This window comes from Saccopteryx bilineata, chromosome 1 (assembly GCF_036850765.1).
Source record: "Saccopteryx bilineata isolate mSacBil1 chromosome 1, mSacBil1_pri_phased_curated, whole genome shotgun sequence".
Classification (NCBI taxonomy): Eukaryota; Metazoa; Chordata; class Mammalia; order Chiroptera; family Emballonuridae; genus Saccopteryx; species Saccopteryx bilineata.
The window spans coordinates 108,039,949-108,058,567 of NC_089490.1; the positions used below are offsets into that span (position 1 = coordinate 108,039,949).

General features: G+C 39.4%; 1 protein-coding gene across 1 annotated transcript; it reads left to right on the forward strand.

Annotated features, from left to right (window-relative positions):
- The first annotated feature begins 381 nt into the window (after positions 1-381).
- TMEM263 (transmembrane protein 263) lies at positions 382-17,913 on the forward strand. The gene is made up of 4 exons (XM_066263662.1): positions 382-454; positions 758-884; positions 11,354-11,420; positions 14,697-17,913. The coding sequence occupies exons 3-4, from the start codon at positions 11,357-11,359 to the stop codon at positions 14,981-14,983; spliced, it is 351 nt and encodes a 116-aa protein (XP_066119759.1). The 5' UTR covers positions 382-454; positions 758-884; positions 11,354-11,356; the 3' UTR covers positions 14,984-17,913.
- Positions 17,914-18,619: the final 706 nt, after the last annotated feature.

An 18,619-nucleotide genomic window follows, 5' to 3' on the forward strand; every position in this document is an offset into this window, starting at 1 on the left:
GGCAGTAAGCGCTGGGGTCGGTGACCAACCAGACAGGTGTCGCGCTCACTCAGCTCAATTCAAGGGCAGGGAAGAGTAGTAACAACAACAATAAGCACTCTCTCTCAGCACCCCTGTCACCTCGACAGAGAACGCTTACAGTCCCGAAGAGAAGAGCGGCGACACGGCCCAGCTTGTCACTCCCCCGAGGGGAAGCAGGTCACGGAAGAAGGGTGAGACACCAGAGCAAACAGTCGAACTTGGCGACCGTCCCACCTTCCCTAGGGCGAAGGTTCTGAATTCCGAGCGACCGTTATTTATCGTAACGGAACGACTGCTTCGCGTGGCCGCCGCGGCTCGAGCTTGTGACCCTGGGAACGTCGCCTTCGTCTTCTCAGGGCTATGCGCCCCTCGCCGACTCCGGTTGGACGGCGGAGGCAAAAGGCCGGGAGACCCCCGCAGGAGACGCGCGCAGGCCAGCCAGGGTTTCCCGCGGAGGCACCCAGGGGGCGAAGGGGCGGGAGCGGGCCTGGGGGGCGTCGCGCGCGCGTGCGCACGTCGGGAGGCGGCAGGCTAGGGGCTGCTGGGAGGGCTGGGCAGGTCGAGAAACAGATGGGCGCCGGAGACGCCTGGGGGTGCGCTTGCGCGTGCGCGTCGGAGCCCGAGCAGCGGGAGGAGGCGGGAGCTGAGGAGGCGGCAGAGGGGGCGGGTCGCGTCCGGCGCCACGTCCGCAGCCAGGGCCCGCTGCCGCCGCCAACCGAGTCTTCTGGCTCCACAGCTTGAGAAGGCGCCTCCTGAGCCCGCAACCGCCCGTAGCTGTACCAGCCGTTCAGGCCCTCAGCTTTTCTTGGTTCTGCCCGCTCCCTCCGCCCAGCCGCGGCCGCGCGCGGCCTCCGACCCCAGCGGTAAGTGGGACTGGGAGGGCGGGGGGCGCCGTCCCGGCTTCCTGCCCTCCTCTCTGTCGCCTTTTTCCGTTAGCTCTCCTGCACCTCCGCCTCCCTCTCCGGGCCTGGCTGCCGCGGTTGGGGCCTTTGGGGGCACTGAACGGGAAAGGGGGAGGGGCTGGATGATGTTGGGGCAAACGGAGGCTCTTTGCAGGGTTACTCCTCTTTACCTGTCCCTGACTCCTCTGCCGTGGTTTAAGATTGGGGACCTCCCTTTGGAAGCCTCTGCCTGAGTGCCTAGATCCTTGGGCGTCGTGCTAAGAGAATGGGGGAGTCAGCAACCTGGCAGGGGAGCAAGATGCAGCAGAGCGGCTATGTGTTGGGCTCCCCGCCCCACTGACTCCTGACCTGTTGATAAACTAGTCTCTGGGGTTCCGGCACACAAGGCTTCCTTGGTCCCCAGTGGGCATTTCCAGTGCTCTTCCCAGCTGGGAAAGCTCTTATCCCCACGCCTAACCTAAACCTGAAAGTGTACGATTGGCTCTAGAGGCGCTGGCGGCGCCCGGGGGTGACTGGGGACCGCTGGAGCACTGTCCGTGCCATCAATTGCCTCCGGAGTCTAAATTAAAGCCGTGCCTGTTAAGCACATGCAGCTTCAAGACTGGTCCCCAAGCACCCACTTCCAGTCAGCTCCCCTCTCCTAAACTGATCTCGTTTTCTATGTAAGAAGACAGAAACTGTGCAGTCCTCTGGGAGTGGGGGTGTGCGGGTGTACAACGTGGAGCGGAGGGAGGTGCCGAGCTCAGCTTTAGCCACGGCTCCTCCAGGGTCATTTTCTGCCTCTCCTTGCCACGTCACTCCCTCTGCTAAAGAGGAGAAAAAGACTTGCTAGTGCCTAAAAGGATCAGTGGGGGAAGAAGGAGCCATAGGGAAAGGTCTGCAAACTCTTAGAGAAAGAGGAAAATTCGTACTTGATCTATTACGCCCTTGTGAACACCGTGCTAATTCCAAGTGAAAATATTTACTGTCTGTGGTCATTTGCTATATGCTATTGTTTAGCTTTTAAAACTTCGACTGGTGTAGGTGCTAAAGGACTCCCAGGATTATTGATACATCTACAAGTACATGCAGGTGTGTGTGTCCATACCTTTTTTTTTTTTTTTAAGTGGTGAGTAACCTTGAATAACCCCATATACATCCTGTTTTGATTTTTATTTTACACTTTCATTTCTTTAGTCATTGTTATAACAGATGTACTTGAAACCACATTCAGTAAACATTTGTCTTCGTGTAGGGGCATCTAGAAAAACTTGAAGTAGTTCTTGTGTTAGGGTTTTTTTACCTCCAGGAAAATCTTTACCTTTCTTTTTGTTTCAGTTATTATTTGCTGTTTTGCTACTTCCTGAAGATATCTCACTGGATTATGTATATAAATAAACACCTTCAGAGTAGGGCCTTATACATGCTTGTTCAGGCTGAAACTGTACCCAGTACAGTTCTGACACATAGTAGGCACACAGATATCTGTTGAGCTAATGAGGTAATAACTTAGTGAAAGTGGCTGGTGTACTGATTATCTGGTTTAATAGTGTACTGTGTTTCTATTTAATGTTTCATTTAAGGGCAACACTTAAGAATTGCCATTTTGATACTGTCAGTTATTGTCACTAGCTAATCACAAGTTTTATTGGCAGATTTTTTCTTTCCTGCCAGATTCAGTGCATTTCTTGTTGTTTGCTGTTGATTTAATAGGCAAGGGCTATCTATAAAGCATCCTCCTGTTCAGGATAGGTAGTTAACTAGAGAATCCTAAGAACAGTAAGTTGATGTTTTTACTGTACATTGTTTGTTGGTGTATGTGTGTTAAAGCTTGGTATAAGTATCTATTTGAATCTCCTTATAGTTATTTGGCAAAGAACTCACCCTCACAGGGAGTGAGGATGTGGCAAACTTCCTATATATAGATTATGTAGAAGAATTTAGCTAATTCATTTATAGTCTTTTTCTTATAGGGAAATTAGCACTTACTGTTTAATAACGGGTTTTTGAAGCGGTGCTGAAGGTAAACTTGCACACTGTATTTTGTAGTAGGCTTTATACAGCTTGGTAATGCTATTTAGCTTCCTTTGGTACACAGAGGGGGATTTAGCCACAGGCCAATTTATATACTATTTTCAGACTTTGTTTTCATTGTTAATAAAAACTTTATATGTAAAATGTTACAGATATCTACAAACAACATTGATTAATCTGTTTTCCTTTAAAAAAGAAAGCTTCCTCAGAGGCTGTTTTCTTATTTCTATTATTGGGAGAAATTATCCTTTAGGGAATAGTGTTATTAATCTTCACTTGATATATTTGTCAGCTGCTGTATCTATGATACTATTGTTTTGGACAAGAACTGCCAGTGAATTGCAGTGTATAGCAAAGAAGTCCTTCACATTTCAGTTTATTAAAAAAGCACACACTTAAAACCAGTTTCAGTTGGTATGGTATTCTTTACATGGACCAAATGGTAAAACTGGTTTATGTCTATAAGATAAGTTAAATTATTTATTCTGCCCTGAAGACTGTTTTCTGTGTCTGCTTTCCTTAGAAAAAAAATTTTCTTAAGAAACTTACTTGCATTATGAGTTCCTAGAGTAAAGATAATTTTTGGGCTTTTGAATGAAATTAAATTGGTAAGTGCATGGGAAGTGTATCCAAACTGGACTGTAAACTTTAGTTGAGAGTAGTCCTGGGTGTCCGTAATCACACTGAAATCTTCAGAGCCTACAAGGTGCATGGCACATAGGTGGGACTCGTATGTTGAAGTAATGACTCTGTAAGTTTAGGGCAGATAGTTTACATAGAATTTAAAATTCTGCTTAAGGATGACATTTAAAAATTGTCATTTTGACACTTTTCCTGTTAGTTGTTACTTGTCTCCATGTGTTAACTTTCAGACTTTACTAGCAGATTATTTACCTTTTGTAGTTTCAGGAGATGAGGGGTGTGTTTGTCTGCATGATTCCCAGTTTAAGAGAAACAGGGCCCTGTAATGATGGTAATGAACAGGATGATAAGTACAAAGTATTTCTCCTTAGTGATAATATCTATAAAGAGGTAATACAGGGGGTCCCTGGGTACAACATAGTTTCCTATGACATAACCTGAATTTTGGTGTAAGTCGAAACACACCCTAGCCTAAGTCACTTACCTGTCCTAACACAGTGGTAAAATCATAATCTAGAACATAAAAATACAACTAAGCCACAGAAAAAGGAAAAGGATATACATATACTGTACTGTACAATGTACTGTGTGTTCTGCTGTGCACAAACTAGTTTGCCCTTGTAGCTCAGTATGACGCTAATGGTGTAAACTGAAACACGTCTCAATTTTTTAAAGTTTTTATGGGAGTGAGCGTTGTAAACTCGAAAGGTCCTATGTCGAGACTCTGTTAACCCGAGGACTCCCTGTATCACCAGAAGTTTGACACAATTATGTGTGGAGAGATTGGGAATGGTTTATGTAAGTAAAAAGCAGAGGTGGTATCATAGTGAATGATTTTAGCAAAAATACCTTGATAAAGTAATTTGGTGCTTTATGATCAAACTGGGAATTCAGAAAACTACGTACATATTCTAAATGGCTTTTACTCAATTTTTATTACCCTAAGAGTTTTAGAGGAATTTTAATACTGCATACTTGCTGTTGATGTCAGTGATGTACAAGAAACTCAAACAAACAAAAAACATACAAAACAATGTCTGTGGCCTCTTAGGACTTGCAGAGTCTAATTGCAAGTTCCTCTGGTCTAGGGAACCAGGCTTCTGGCTTGGCAGGACTCCAGATTTTCTATGTTATTGTTTATTGATAATCCTGTTGGTAACTTTAGCTAACAATATTAAATAGAACTGTGGATGTTTCTGTATAACAGTATCTAGATTTCTAGATTTCTGACTCTTCTACCAAAAATACTCCCAATTTAAGCGCAAAGTCATGGGAGTGGTGGGAATGTGGTTGGACTGGGAAGAGAGGGCTAGTAAATCTGATTACACCCTGAATAAGCTCCAGGTAAGAATGAAATTTCTTGAAAGTCTAGTAATCTTTAAAAATTCCCAAGCACTTTCAACTCTTTAATTCATGTATATTTAAAAGCAAAATAAATTATTGTGTAGTAAAATGCATGCATCATGTCTCTCTTATGATTCTTGAAGTCCTGGGCACACCATTGCCTAATCTTAAAGATATACATTTGAAAAGCATGATTCTAACTTAAAGTGTTCTTTTTTTAACCAAAAATTTGAACTGTATATTGGCATACATCTTTTCATATGCTTAAAATTAATGTGGCTACAAATGATATTTTTATACCACTTATTCCACAAATACCATGTGTCTGTTTATAGCAAAAACATGTACTAACAAAATGGTAAGAATATAAAAGGATATTCAAATGGCAGGCCAGGGAAAGTAGCAGTAAGAGTGAAAATCTTGAGGAAGTGTGGAGTGTGCGTGGGGGGTATAGGCCATAACTATGCAAGCCACAGAAACTTACCTACTTGAGCAGGAATTTTAAGATGTAAGCTTCGTGGAAGCCAAAGGAAAAGGGGAGACATCACATCTTTGTATCTTTATACAGGAAAGTACAAAGATCTCATAGAGAAGAAAACATGCTAATATTTTGGGGAAACAAAATGTTTTCTGAATATTGCTAAAGAATTTTTTTTCTGTAGAGCTCCATGTCAAAACTATCAGGTGATGTCATTAGTGGGAAATTCCTTAACACTGTGGTATAGTTAACATTAATAGTAATGGCCTGAATAGGCTATCTGTCAGGGTTTCCTTTCCAAGGACATAACTGTGAGTAAAACTCAGTGATGTCATTTTTCTCAAGTCAGCTTTTTGTGTTTGAAGTACATTGTTTTTCAGATGATCAACTTGATTTGAGGATGAAAACCTAGAATATTTAGGTAGATGAACAGTATAATCTTAAAAAATATCCTTTATCATTGACTTTGAAGATGTAAAAATATGTCTTTTTTTTTAATTACAGAAGCAATATCTGTTTATGGTAGAAAATTAAAATACAGATGTTAAATATATATTTCTTTCCATATATAGAAATACTGTAAATAGCCCTGGCCAGCTAGCTCAGTTGGTTAGAGATATGCCAAGGTTGCAGGTTCAATCTTGGGTCAGGGCAGATTCAAGGAGCAACCAATGAATGCATAAATAAGTGAAAAAATAATGTTTTTCTGTCTCTCTAAAATCAATCAGTAAAAAAAAAAAACTATAGAAAATACTTTATAGATACCCATATATATATATATATGGATATGTGTTTGTGTGTGTGTGTATACACATAATTTTTTCCCACCCCCTAGTGGCAATCTGTCAACACTCTGGTATACTTCCAGTCTTTATGTGCATTTTTTTTAAAGTTGGATCAATGAGGCCTGACCTGTGGTGGTGCAGTGGGTAAAGTGTCAATCTGGAACACTAAGGTTGCCAGTTTGAAACCCTGAGGTTGCTTGGTCAAGGCACATATGGGAGTTGATGCTTCCTGCTCCTCGCCCCTTCTCTCTCCTCTCTCTCTCTCTGTAAAATGAATAAAGTCTTTAAAAAGAGTTGGATCAATGATATATGCCTTTTATATTCTCTAAATATAACATTATCATTTCCCAATAGTATTTGATCTTCATAAGTTATTTTAATGTCTGCATTGTGTGTTTTTAGGAAGTTTATAAACTCATCTTTTGCCTTCCATTGAGGCTGTACTTATTTGTTCATTTTCGGGTATATTTTGTTTTTTGTTGGCTTCTCTTTCACTCACCTCTTAAATACAAGCAGTCTAATTTTCAGTCTACTCTCTCTTACCACTCTTTTCCTTGATTATATCATCCATCCCCCACAGCTTCAGCTATTACTTCAAACCACTCTCAGGATCTGAACTGAAACTCATACTTCATACTGAGTTTCAAGACCCTTAAATCCAGTTGCCTCCTAAACATCTGTGGATGCCCTAAAGGCATCTCAAATATAGTGGCTCAAAACAAGACCTTTCTTTGTATCTATAGTCAACAGTAATGTATTGTACACTTGTTAGATGGTTGATCTTATGTTGTGTTCTTACCACAATAAAATTTTAAAAATCCATTTTTTCTCAAATAAATGGTTTTTCCTCATCTGTCCCATGTTTTCATCATCATCTCTGTCTATTTAGTTGTTCACACTAGAAATTTTACATCCTGTATTCTCTTTTTACCTCACATTAATACCTAAACTTATGTTCTACTTCATACAAAAAAAGTCAAGTACTTCAGTGCCCATGTATCAGGCACTGATTATGGCTCTGGGGATGGAGCAGTGAACAAAACCAAGCCTTATTCTCATGGAGCTTAATTTCTAATTAGGAGAGACACAAAGTCAACAGATCATATATAAAGTGACAATAAGGGCAGTGAAGGAAGTAGAGCAGGGTTAGGGGATAATGATAGGGAGAGGAGCAGGAACATACTTATTATCTATTACAAGGTGATCAGAGAAGGCCTTTGGGAAGGGAACATTTGTACAAAGATCTGAATGAAGTAAGGAACCAAGCCATGTATAGATTTTGGGGAGGAGCATTTCAGAAGGAAGCATTCGTGTTGCTAGACTAGAACAAGCAAGAGGCAGAATGGTAGGAAATGATACCTCAATGCTAGATGTTGAGCCTCAGAAGTGAAGGGATGGACTCTGAATTTTATTCTAAGAAAAATAGGAAGTAGCAGGAGGGTTTTAAGCAACATATGACATGGCTAGATTGAAAGGTCTAGCCTTCCAAGTTTGGAAGGTTGGAGGCCAGTTAAGAGATTTTGTGGTCTAAGAGATTAGGATGGCTTGACTAATAGTGGTAGAGTAGAAGTGATGAGAGTTGTATACTGGATTTATTTAGCCAATAATATACTGATGATTAGGTGGGAATGTTAAAAAAAGAGGGAGTCAAGGGTGACACCTAAGCTTTTGGCGCATTTATTTAGACAGTGTAAAAACTGGCAGAGTTCAGACTGTTATTCCATCCCACTGGACTACTAAATTTGCCACTTACTGTATTAATGTCTCTGTCCTATCTGTTCTTGCTTAAGTTAACTTCTAAGCATAGGTCTGACAGTGTTACTCTCTGCTCATGGCTTCTTACTGCCTACCCACAGGAGGATAAAGTCAATTTATATTATTTAGATGAATTTGCACATATCTTTTATGCTATCATGGTATAAAGCAGTTCTAATTTTCTGAATATTTTTTTAAGAGAGAGGAAGGGACAGAGAGAAACATGGATTTGTTGTACTACTTGTTTATGCATTCATTGGTTGATTCTTGTATGTACCCTGACCAGGGATCAAACCTACACCCATGGTGTATCGGGACAACACTCTAACCAACTGAGATACCTAGTCAGGGCAGTCTTTTTCTTTTTTTTTTAATGACAAGTTAGAGCTAGGTGGAAAAATTAAGATTTACAAAAACTTCTTCCATTGATTAGCAAGAGAGCAAGGGAGAGAACAACCACTTATTTGTTCCATTTAGTTGTAAACTTATTGCTTGCTTCTTATATGTGCCCTGATTGGGGATCGAACCCGTGACCTCCATGCACAAGGCTGATGCTCTATCCACTGAGCCCAGGGCCAAGAGTATTTTTTGACAGTGATTCTGTATAAATAGGAAAAAGTAAGACTCAGTAGGGATTTGTGGGATATATATGGAAAGGCATTTTTGAAATGTATGCAGCTATTATCACACCTGTTTTTAAACTCCTGCTGAAATATGTAAGCTGTATATGTGTGTATAATTTCCCCATGTCTCTGTACAGGATATGGTATCATCTATTGATTAGTGATCAGGTGATCTGGGCTTATATGTGTATAGTATACAGATACTGGGAGTACAGTGATGAAGAAGCTAGAAACGTATCTCTCCTAGGAATTAACAGTCTGGTGGGAAAGAAAGGAGCTCCAAAAGAGTTACTCCTTACGAAGGGACACACGTATTCTGCCAGGAATTTCTGTAGGCTTTGTTTTGAATTTGTTAAATAGTATTCTCATGTTAAGAGTTAGGGCTAGAATATCTTTTTTTTTAAATTTATCTTTTTATTCAGTGAGAGAAGGGAGGCAGAGACAGACTCCCCCATGCACCCTGACCAGGATTCACCTGGCAAGCCCACTAGGAGGCGATGCTCTGCTTATCTGGGGCATTGCTTTATTGCTCAGCAATCGAGCTCTTATTAGCACCTGAGGCAGGAGCCATCCTCAGCAAACAGGGCCAACTCACTCCAATCAAGCCGTGGCTGCAGGAGGGGAAGAGAGAGAGAGAAGCGAGAGGGGTAAGGAAAGAGAAGCAGATGGACACTTCTCCTATGTGCCCTGACCGGGGATTGAACCCAGGACATCCACATGCTGGGCTGATGTTCTACCACTGAGCCAACCGGCCAGGGCCAGAATATCTTTAATAGATCCTTCCCTAAACAAGGATCTATGAACTTATTTGTCCTTAGCCACACACCTTACGGTGAAGTTGGAATTCAAAGTCAGGCTCTCTGATTCCAGAACCTTAAACACTATGCTGTATGATGCTTCACGATCTTACCATAACGATAAATATATATATGAATGGACACAAATTTCAACATTCTGATCTAAGGAGTTTTTAAAATTAAGGCAAGTCAATCAAGAGCTCCCTCTCCCAGTAACGCATCACCTGATTTTTTTTTTTCCCCACAGAGATTACATATCTTTACTATTACTTTAAATCTTGCCTGACCGTGGATAGAGTGTCAGCCTGGAGCTCAGAGGACCCAGGTTTGAAACCCTGAGGTTGCCAGCTTGAGTGCAGGGTTGCTTGCTTGAGTGTAGAATCATAGACATGACCCCAAGGTTGCTGGCTTTAGCAAGGGGTCACTAGCTTGAGCCCCCCCTCGTTAAGGCACATATATGAGAAAGCAGTCAATGAACAACTAAGGTGCTGCAATGAAGAATTGATGATTCTCATCTCTCTCCCTTCCTGTTTGTCCCTCTCTTTCTCGGTCTCTTGCTAAAACAAACAAGAGTCAGGGTTTTCATTATAGCAACTAAAAGATATTTATTTATTTAAGTATGTAATTGACATGTGCTCCTGGACTCTGGGGTACAGTGAAGTCCCATCTTACACAGGATTTAGGTTATAAAGGCATTACAAGTTGAATTACATAAAGTTAAAATTACTTTAGATTAATCCCACTTCTCACAGCCACCGTCATTTACCACCAACCTTTTTGTTTTGTCTTGATTATTGAAATAGTGAAAATATGGATGAATTTTTATCTGATCTCATGCTTTAAAACCATTAAGAATCATTAAGGAAAGGGAAATTTCCTTGACCTTCCTTTGAACTGACCAGTTAAAATTAAACTTTGTTCAGAAACATGATGTAATATATATATATGAACCTTGAAAACTTTATGCGAAGTCTAACAGGTCTTTCTGCCTGTTCTTGCTCTCCTGTTGTGTTTTCTCCCCACAATAGCCAGAATGATCTTTCAAAAGTATAAATCGGAACACATCACCCCTCTTTCTGTTCAGTGCTGTTCTCTGGTTCCCCATCTCACTCAGAGTTAAAAGCTAACCACAACCATGGTCTGTTAGGGCCTATGCATCCAGACCACACTCTTTGACATCTACTACCCTTTGGAAAGGCCTCGTTCCTGGCTGTTCTTTGGCTTATTTTACTTAGTGTAATGCCCTTAAGGTTCATCCATGTTGTCACAAACAGCAGGATTTCACACTATCCTTTTAATTTCTGTTGTATATGCACAGGTACAATACTTGAGGCTCCATGGTTTTATGACTAGGAATTACTTAGGTGACTGCTGGATCCACAACCCTCATTTTCTGGCCAAGCAAGAAAACTTTTAGACCAGTCTTGCCTTGTTATCATCTTTACTTAGTCAAGTGAATATAAAAACAAATATTTTAAAATAGTGAATTGGGAAAAGAAAGTTTAACTGTTTTCTTCATCCTAGCACAGCTTTATTTTATTAAGTTCTTTTATTACTTGTACTTAGAGGTAATCATAGTACATACATTTTTTTTTTCATAGTAGATTTTGGGAGTTTTTGCTACCTATTTATAGGAGCTCTAAAAGCAACAATAAAAATAATCAGAATCTTTCTTAGTGATTGAGATTGATAGGTCATCTCTATAGAAGAAGGAAGAAAATTTTCAGGTAGAACACATTTTTAGTCTTAGTATATATTTTTTTCTAAGTCTTTTATGGAATAAATTACAGTTAAGTTAGCCAGTATTCTCAAGGAGGACACACTTAAAATTTTTGTCTGCTAACCTCCACCTTCCAACTTGCAATCAGTCATCTTCAGTTTAAGTTGAAGCAGCAGTAACAACGTAGGAAAGCTTGTACTATACCTGTCATTCTTTGGTTGGTGTTTGAGATGGTTAAAATGGCGTGTTTGTGTTTTGTTTTGTTTTTTTTAGATCATGAATCAAGCAGATAAAAATCAACAAGAAATCCCATCTTACCTTAGTGATGAACCACCAGAAGGTAACTATGCATCTATCTGTAACATGAAGAATGGAAAAAACACCCTACTGAGTCAGAGTTCTGATTGTTTTTATTAAATTTAAAGTAATATAACCTGTTTACCTTTTCAGTTAATATGTTCCAAACATAACTGATGATAAACCTTTTTAGCCTCTAAAAGAAAAGAGATTTTGGTGAATGGAGACATACCGTAACTGTTTTATTATATAGGATTTATTTTTCTGCTACTCTCATTTTAAGGACATTTCAGAAATAAGCCTAGCCTTTCAGAAGGTGGAGGAAAGATGGGTTGACTGTGTTTAGTGTAGATGCTGTGCATTCAAAAACTCAACAGGCACTTGAGATTTGTTGTTACACTATCATTTCATTGCATTATAATTGGTAGTTCTCTCTTCCTGTATTATACATGGTCTTAGGGTCTGCTTAAATTCTCTTTTAGTTTGAAAATTGTTATATCATGAATCATTTATTTTATGCTTACCCTTACTTAAAAAATCCTTGGAAACACTAACTGTATACAGTTAAATGTCCTGACTCTATACAGAAAATGTCTATAGCCATTTTTTATTTATGGTTTTGGTGTAGAATATTGTACTTAATTCAGATAGTGATGTCTTTGGACAATTGCATGTTTGTACAGGACAGTCATAGTAGGTAAGAAAGAGAATCAAATTGGAGAATAAGGGATAAAGTGACTGATAGACCAGACTGGAAGAGCAGTCAGACTAGGATTAGTCCCTGGGGAAGGCTAGGGCTGAACTTCCAACCCTACTTATTGTCCCCCCCTTGTGGCATTTCACTTGTACATTGATTGCTTTCTCTTATGTTCCTTGACCATGGGGCTATAGCAGATTTGAGTAACCCCTTGCTCAAGCCAGCGACCTTGGGTCCAAGCTGGTGAGCTTTGCTCAAACCAGATGAGCCCGTGCTCAGGCTGGCGACCTCGGGGTCTCTTGAGCTTTGCTCAAACCAGAGGAACCCGCACTCAAGCTGTTGACCTTGGGGTCTGGAACCTGGGTCCTCTGCATCCCAGTCCGACGCTGTATCTACTACGCCACCGCCTGGTCAGGCTAGTTACTGTGTTTTGTTCCCAGTTCTGTTACCCACTTTCCAAAACTTTCGTTCTAATATTGGTATACAAAAATGAAACTGCGGCCCTGCCCGGTTGGCTCAGCGGTGGAGCGTCGGCCTGGCGTGCGGGGGACCCGGGTTGTGCGGGGGACCCGGGTTCGATTCCCGGCCAGGGCACATAGGAGAAGCGCCCATTTGCTTCTCCACCCCCCCCCCCTCCTTCCTCTCTGTCTGTCTCTTCCACTCCCGCAGCCGAGGCTCCATTGGAGCGGGGATGGCCTGGGCACTGGAGTGGCTCTGGTCGCAGCGGAGCAAGCCCCAGAGGGGTGGAGCGAAGCCCCAGAGGGGTGGAGCATCGCCCCTGGTGGGCGGAGCGTCGCCCCTGGTGGGCGTGCCAGGTGGATCCCGGTAGGGCGCATGCGGGAGTCTGTCTGACTGTCTCTCCCCGTTTCCAGCTTCAGAAAAATACCCCCCCCCCAAAAAAAGAAACTGCTAGGAAAATGGATACAATGAAAAGTTCATACTTAACCCTAAAAGAGGATAGTAAGTTTAGTTTTGTGGAGGAATAGCCTAGAAAATTATTAGCTCACTTGTTTTCCCTGATTTTTTAGTTCTAGACCCCTGAGTTTTGAAAAGAAGCTAGGGCTTGGTGAGAAAGTTACTAAGGACTTGGTGAGAAAGTCATCAGGAGGGAGCTTGATAAAGGCTGCCCAGGAGCATGACTGTCAAGGAAGAGAACAAGCCTCAGGAATGGCTGTGTTTGTCAACCTGCTGAACAGAAGTAGACTGCAAAGTAGAGAATTTATATGGTGATCACTAAGAGCACACTGTAATTTAAGAGATCAACAGCATTATTTATCTGAATAATTATCTTCAACAACTATAACTGAAAATTTTTAAAATATTTTTAAAAAGAAAAATTGTCTTCATTAATTGCTTGTACACCAAATTTAGTATAGCAGCATAATCCTATGTGAGGTACTCAGTATGAAGGAGTTATCTGTTTTATTCTCAAATCAGGTTTTCTCCCCTTTCCTGTGTTACTGGCCTTGACCTTGATAACAAAAGAATTACCAATTATGTAATGCTTTCCATCATATAGTAATTTTATAATTAGCACAGTAGTTCTACTTTATCTGCAGGAGATACATTCAAAGATCCCCAGTGAATGTCTGAAACCTTGGACAGTACCAAAACCTACTGTTTTTTTCCTATACATATATGACTATGATAAAGCTTACTTTATAAATTAGACACAGAGAGTAAAAAGAATTACTGCTAATAAAATAGAACAATTACAGCGATATACTGTAAAAAGTTACGGGAATGTGGTCACTCTCAAAATGTCTTATGTACTGTACAAACAGTGTGGATATAGTGGACATTGGGATTATTCACCACCTATGTGGGACAGAGGGGGACAATTTGATATTTCATCATATTACTCAAAGGCACCCAATTTAAAGCTTGTGAATTGTTTTATTTCTGAAATTTACCATTTAATACTTTCAGGCCATGGTTTGACTGTGGATAAGTCAAACTGTTTTAAGTGAAACTACAGATAAGGGGTGACAACTGTGTATTCAAATGCTTATCTATATCTTATGCCTTTTATTTCAGCTATATTTTAAATTTTATACTAACTATGCTTATTACAGAAATAGGTTTTTTTTGTGTGTGTGACAGAGACAGAGATAGGGACAGATAGGCAGGAAGGAAGAGAGATGAGAAGCATCAGTTCTTTGTTGCGGCACCTTAGCTGTTCATTGATTGCTTTCTCATATGTGCCCTGACCAATGGGCTACAGCAGAGCAAGTGACCCCTTACTCAAGCCAGCGACCTTGGGTGTAAGTCAGTGACCTTTGTGATCAAGCCAGAGACCTCTGGGCTCAAGCCAGCAACCATGGGGTCATGTCTATGATCCCACGCTCAAGCCAGCGTCCTCGGGGTTTTGAACCTCTGTCCTCTGCATCCCAGTCTAATGCTCTATCCACTGCACCACTACCTGGTCAGGCCAGAAATAGTTGTAATAAAAATTTTAGTTTTTATAAATTTAGCCATTGCTGAACATGGAAAATGAGAATTTATGTGGTTGACCTTCTCAAAAGAACCTCTTGATTGTTAGGAAGTCTTAGGTTATTTAATGATTTGTACTGTTCTTATAAAGACATACTAACCATCTCATTATATATTTTCTCTCATTAGGTTCAATGAAAGATCATCCACAGCAGCAACCAAGCATGTTGTCCCGTGTGACCGGGGGTATCTTCAGTGTTACAAAGGGAGCTGTTGGTGCCACCATTGGTGGTGTGGCTTGGATTGGTGGGAAGAGTCTGGAGGTGACCAAAACAGCTGTTACAACTGTGCCTTCTATGGGAATAGGGCTGGTGAAAGGGGGTGTGTCTGCTGTTGCTGGAGGTGTTACAGCTGTTGGATCTGCTGTTGTAAACAAAGTGCCCTTAACGGGAAAGAAGAAAGACAAATCTGACTAAAACATGGAGATACACTTGCTCTCTACAGCATTATGATGCCAGTGGCATTGAATTGCTTAATTATGGACTACAACTGAGTCAACTGTTTTGGACATTTATCTTCTAAACTGCTGTGTTGAAAGTATTGATGACTGCCTTTCGTCTAAAAAAAAGACCAATACTAGCACAGTGTATGAAGGTTTCTCATATTTAAATTCCAGCTTTTTATCTGGTAAAATGTTACACTTACTCAGTTGTAACTGAAGATATGATATATTTGAATATTTACTATATAAGTCTTTTAGTTTAATGAAAAATGTGAAAGTTGAATTTAGTGGATGATCTTTACAGTTCCATGTGTATAATGTGCCAGGTAACTCACTCCTTAAAAAAGGGAACCTTGAACTACATAAACTGTAATATTTTGATGTGCCTAATAGTTTCAGATGTCTTAATTTTTTTTTGTAATCATAATTGATTAGGTCAAGAGGAATTCTTCTTATTTAAGCTGTAAAAGTAGCAGGATTTAGTGAAACGTAAAAGATAATGGTTTTGTTGTCCTGAGTGTTAACCATCTTTTATTAGATATGTATTATATTAATTTAATCATTGATGCCTTACAAAAGAAAACATCTTTTCTAATACCCTAAACATGTGCAGTTCTTAGAATTATATATGGATTCTCTTAAAAGTTGTGAAATTAGTTTTTCTGTTAAGAATCTCAGGAGTCATTAGTAAAGGCATTTCTTTGCTCTTAGATAAGGTAGTGCTCGTTAACCTTTTGTTAACTGTCAGCAGTTACAACAAAACGGTATGCTTCAACCTGGGTTCATCCTCCACTGTCAGGACACCTCACAGTGCCTAAGGAACATTACTTTGCTGGTCAGAAGCTATTTTGGAAGAGTTTCAGGTTAAGGAGGAACAAATAAATAATTTTAAATTCTTAAAAATTACCTAGAACATCCAAAATATAAAAAGAGTTCTTCACACCTATTTTATCTCTAGGATGGCTTAAATTATTAGCAGTACTCCTTTTTAAAAATATAGTAAAAGAAACACAAATATCTGGGGCTGACTTTTAAATTGAATGAAATGAGTTCCATAGATTAGTTTTTAACTGTAAACTATGTAAATGCTTTCAATGGTTTATAGGCCTTTAAAATATTATTTTACTGTTCTTTAAAGCAGTTGTAGAAGTACCATTTCAAGTCAACTTCAGGCAGGGAATTGGAAGTTTTTGATTATGGATAAGTGTGTCATGTCTTAACACATCTCATCATGTCTCAGAGAATATGACTTAGCTGAAATTCATCTTTTTGTTTCATAGAATTTTTGTAAGTGGTATATTTGGCATTCCTCTTAACTAAATTGCTGTAATCCAAACTTGAAAAAAAATCTTCATTTTCTTTATACTTGAGTCTGAAAATTGGCCTCCATTCTATACTTTTTTTTCCCTTGTGAGAGAGGGGAGGAAAGGTATGATGCTTTTGAGTATCATATAGCATCCCTGACAACTTAAAACACATCACTCCAGCACCCAGGCTTAAGTGCTTGTTTGTAAATGACCAAGAGTTTTACAGTAATAATGTGGATTAACAAATGGATAAGAGCATAACTTTTATTTATTTTTAAATTTTTATTGATTTGAAAGATGAGAGAGAGAGAAACATCGATTTGTTCCACTTATTTATGCATTCATTGGTTGACTCTTGTTTGTGCCCAGAGTGGAAGTTGAACCTACAACCTTGGTGTATCGGGACGACCCTCTATCCAACTAACCAGCCCTGCCTGGGTTAAGAACACAACTTTTCAGTGCTTTCATAAATACCAGGCAATATTTTAAGCAAATCTGCAAAGGTTCTTGAACCTCTCTATAGTATACAAAACTGAGAAGTCATTAAGGAATTTAATTCATCAGATATTAAATGGATGTTTATTTCATGCCGTATTATTTAAGTGTACTTGTTGGTATATCTTGTCAGATGTCATAATTTGATCAGAGTATTTAAAAAAAATTCAAAATTAATAGATGAACACAAGTAATTATTTAATAATGGTAGTGGAGATTTTGTTCCCTGCTATTTGAAATTACTGCTTCATTGCTAGTTTATATTTCTAACTTCTAGTCATAGGCTCTGTTGTGCTTTGTACCTGAATCTCTAAACGTAGCCTTTAGTTTACTGTATGCCTGCATATTTATTTTTAATGTTGCTTGTCTTTAAAATTGCCTGAGGAAAATGGTTGTAATTAATTTCTGCCAAAGAAAAGCCACATGGTACATTTTGTCTTATCAAGTTTGTTTTAAATTCTAGACAGGAACTTTGTTCAGGAGAGGCTTTTGCAATAATAGCAGAGAACTATACAAATGTGCAGTTAGTTATGAAGGTTCTTATTGAAAAGAACTTGCCATTTGATATGTGTAGACTTGAGTCTTTTCCAGTTTATTTTTGTAGATTAGCAATTTGACCTGTTAAACAGTACTAGTTCTCTTCAAGAAACTAAGGTTTTGTATATACCTAGAGGCAACTCTTATTCAGCTTATCTTTTGGGTTCATATTTGGCACAATGAGGATAAACTTGTGTGACTCACTGAAAGAGTGATCGAATAATGTTGATATTATGAATCCTGCACTTAGTGAAATGTGAGATGAAACTGATGACTGAATTTTTTTTTGTATTAAAGGAATGGGAAAAGAATACATGAATCTGTTAATAAAGCACTATGATCTGCAAAATACGAAATGTTTCATAAAGATCTAAGGAAACTTTAAAACAGGGTAGTCTTAAAATTTTTAATTACATAGTAGTTCAGAAAGTACTGTAGTCAGTTTTTACATTTTTTGATGTTAATGAACAAACGATAAAATATCTCTGAATATGTATTTTGATGCCAACACAATAAATGAAATGCAAATCTATTTTAAACAACTCTAATAAAGATTTAAAATGTAGATTTCTAATTTTTACCCTAACTTGCTGAATCTCTGCAAGGTGGGGCCCAGGACTGCAGTTTTAACAACCTCTGCAGGTGATTTCTGTGCACTCTGAAATTTGGGAACTGATGGAGAAGCTGCAAAGCAGTTAGCATTCCCCTCTTTTCTAGGTAGCTGCTGAACCAACTTAGCCCTCTCACTGAAGTGACTCAAAGGGAGGCGAACAAGTTGGTGGAAGGTAGAAATGGGTATATTCTAGGCATCTACTTACCCTCCAGACTCTGTCCATACATTATCTGGTTTAATCACTACAAGAGAAGTATCTTTATTCTCTTTGTACAAATATGGAATAGGCTAACTTTCAATGTTAGTTTAATTTCTTATATTGCTTTTGAATCAGTGTCACAACTTTTTCAGCTTATGTCCAGAAACATAAGCCCATTCGTTACTCAGTAATGAGTCATTCTGCTGGCCTCGGTGCTGCCTGTGTGCTACATTTCCCAAGCTATCTAACTTGAACTCCCTGGACTCTTTCTGGTGACCATATTTACTTTGGCAGCTAATTACACTTTGCTACAAAAATGAGTGTAGTGTAATTATACATAAATTAAAGGAAATTTAATTGTTACTACAGCCTTTATTTCACACAATTGACTCTAGTGTTACCTATTGCCCTCTGCTTTGATTTTTGAATTTTAAATTCATAGATCTGAATAAGAATACA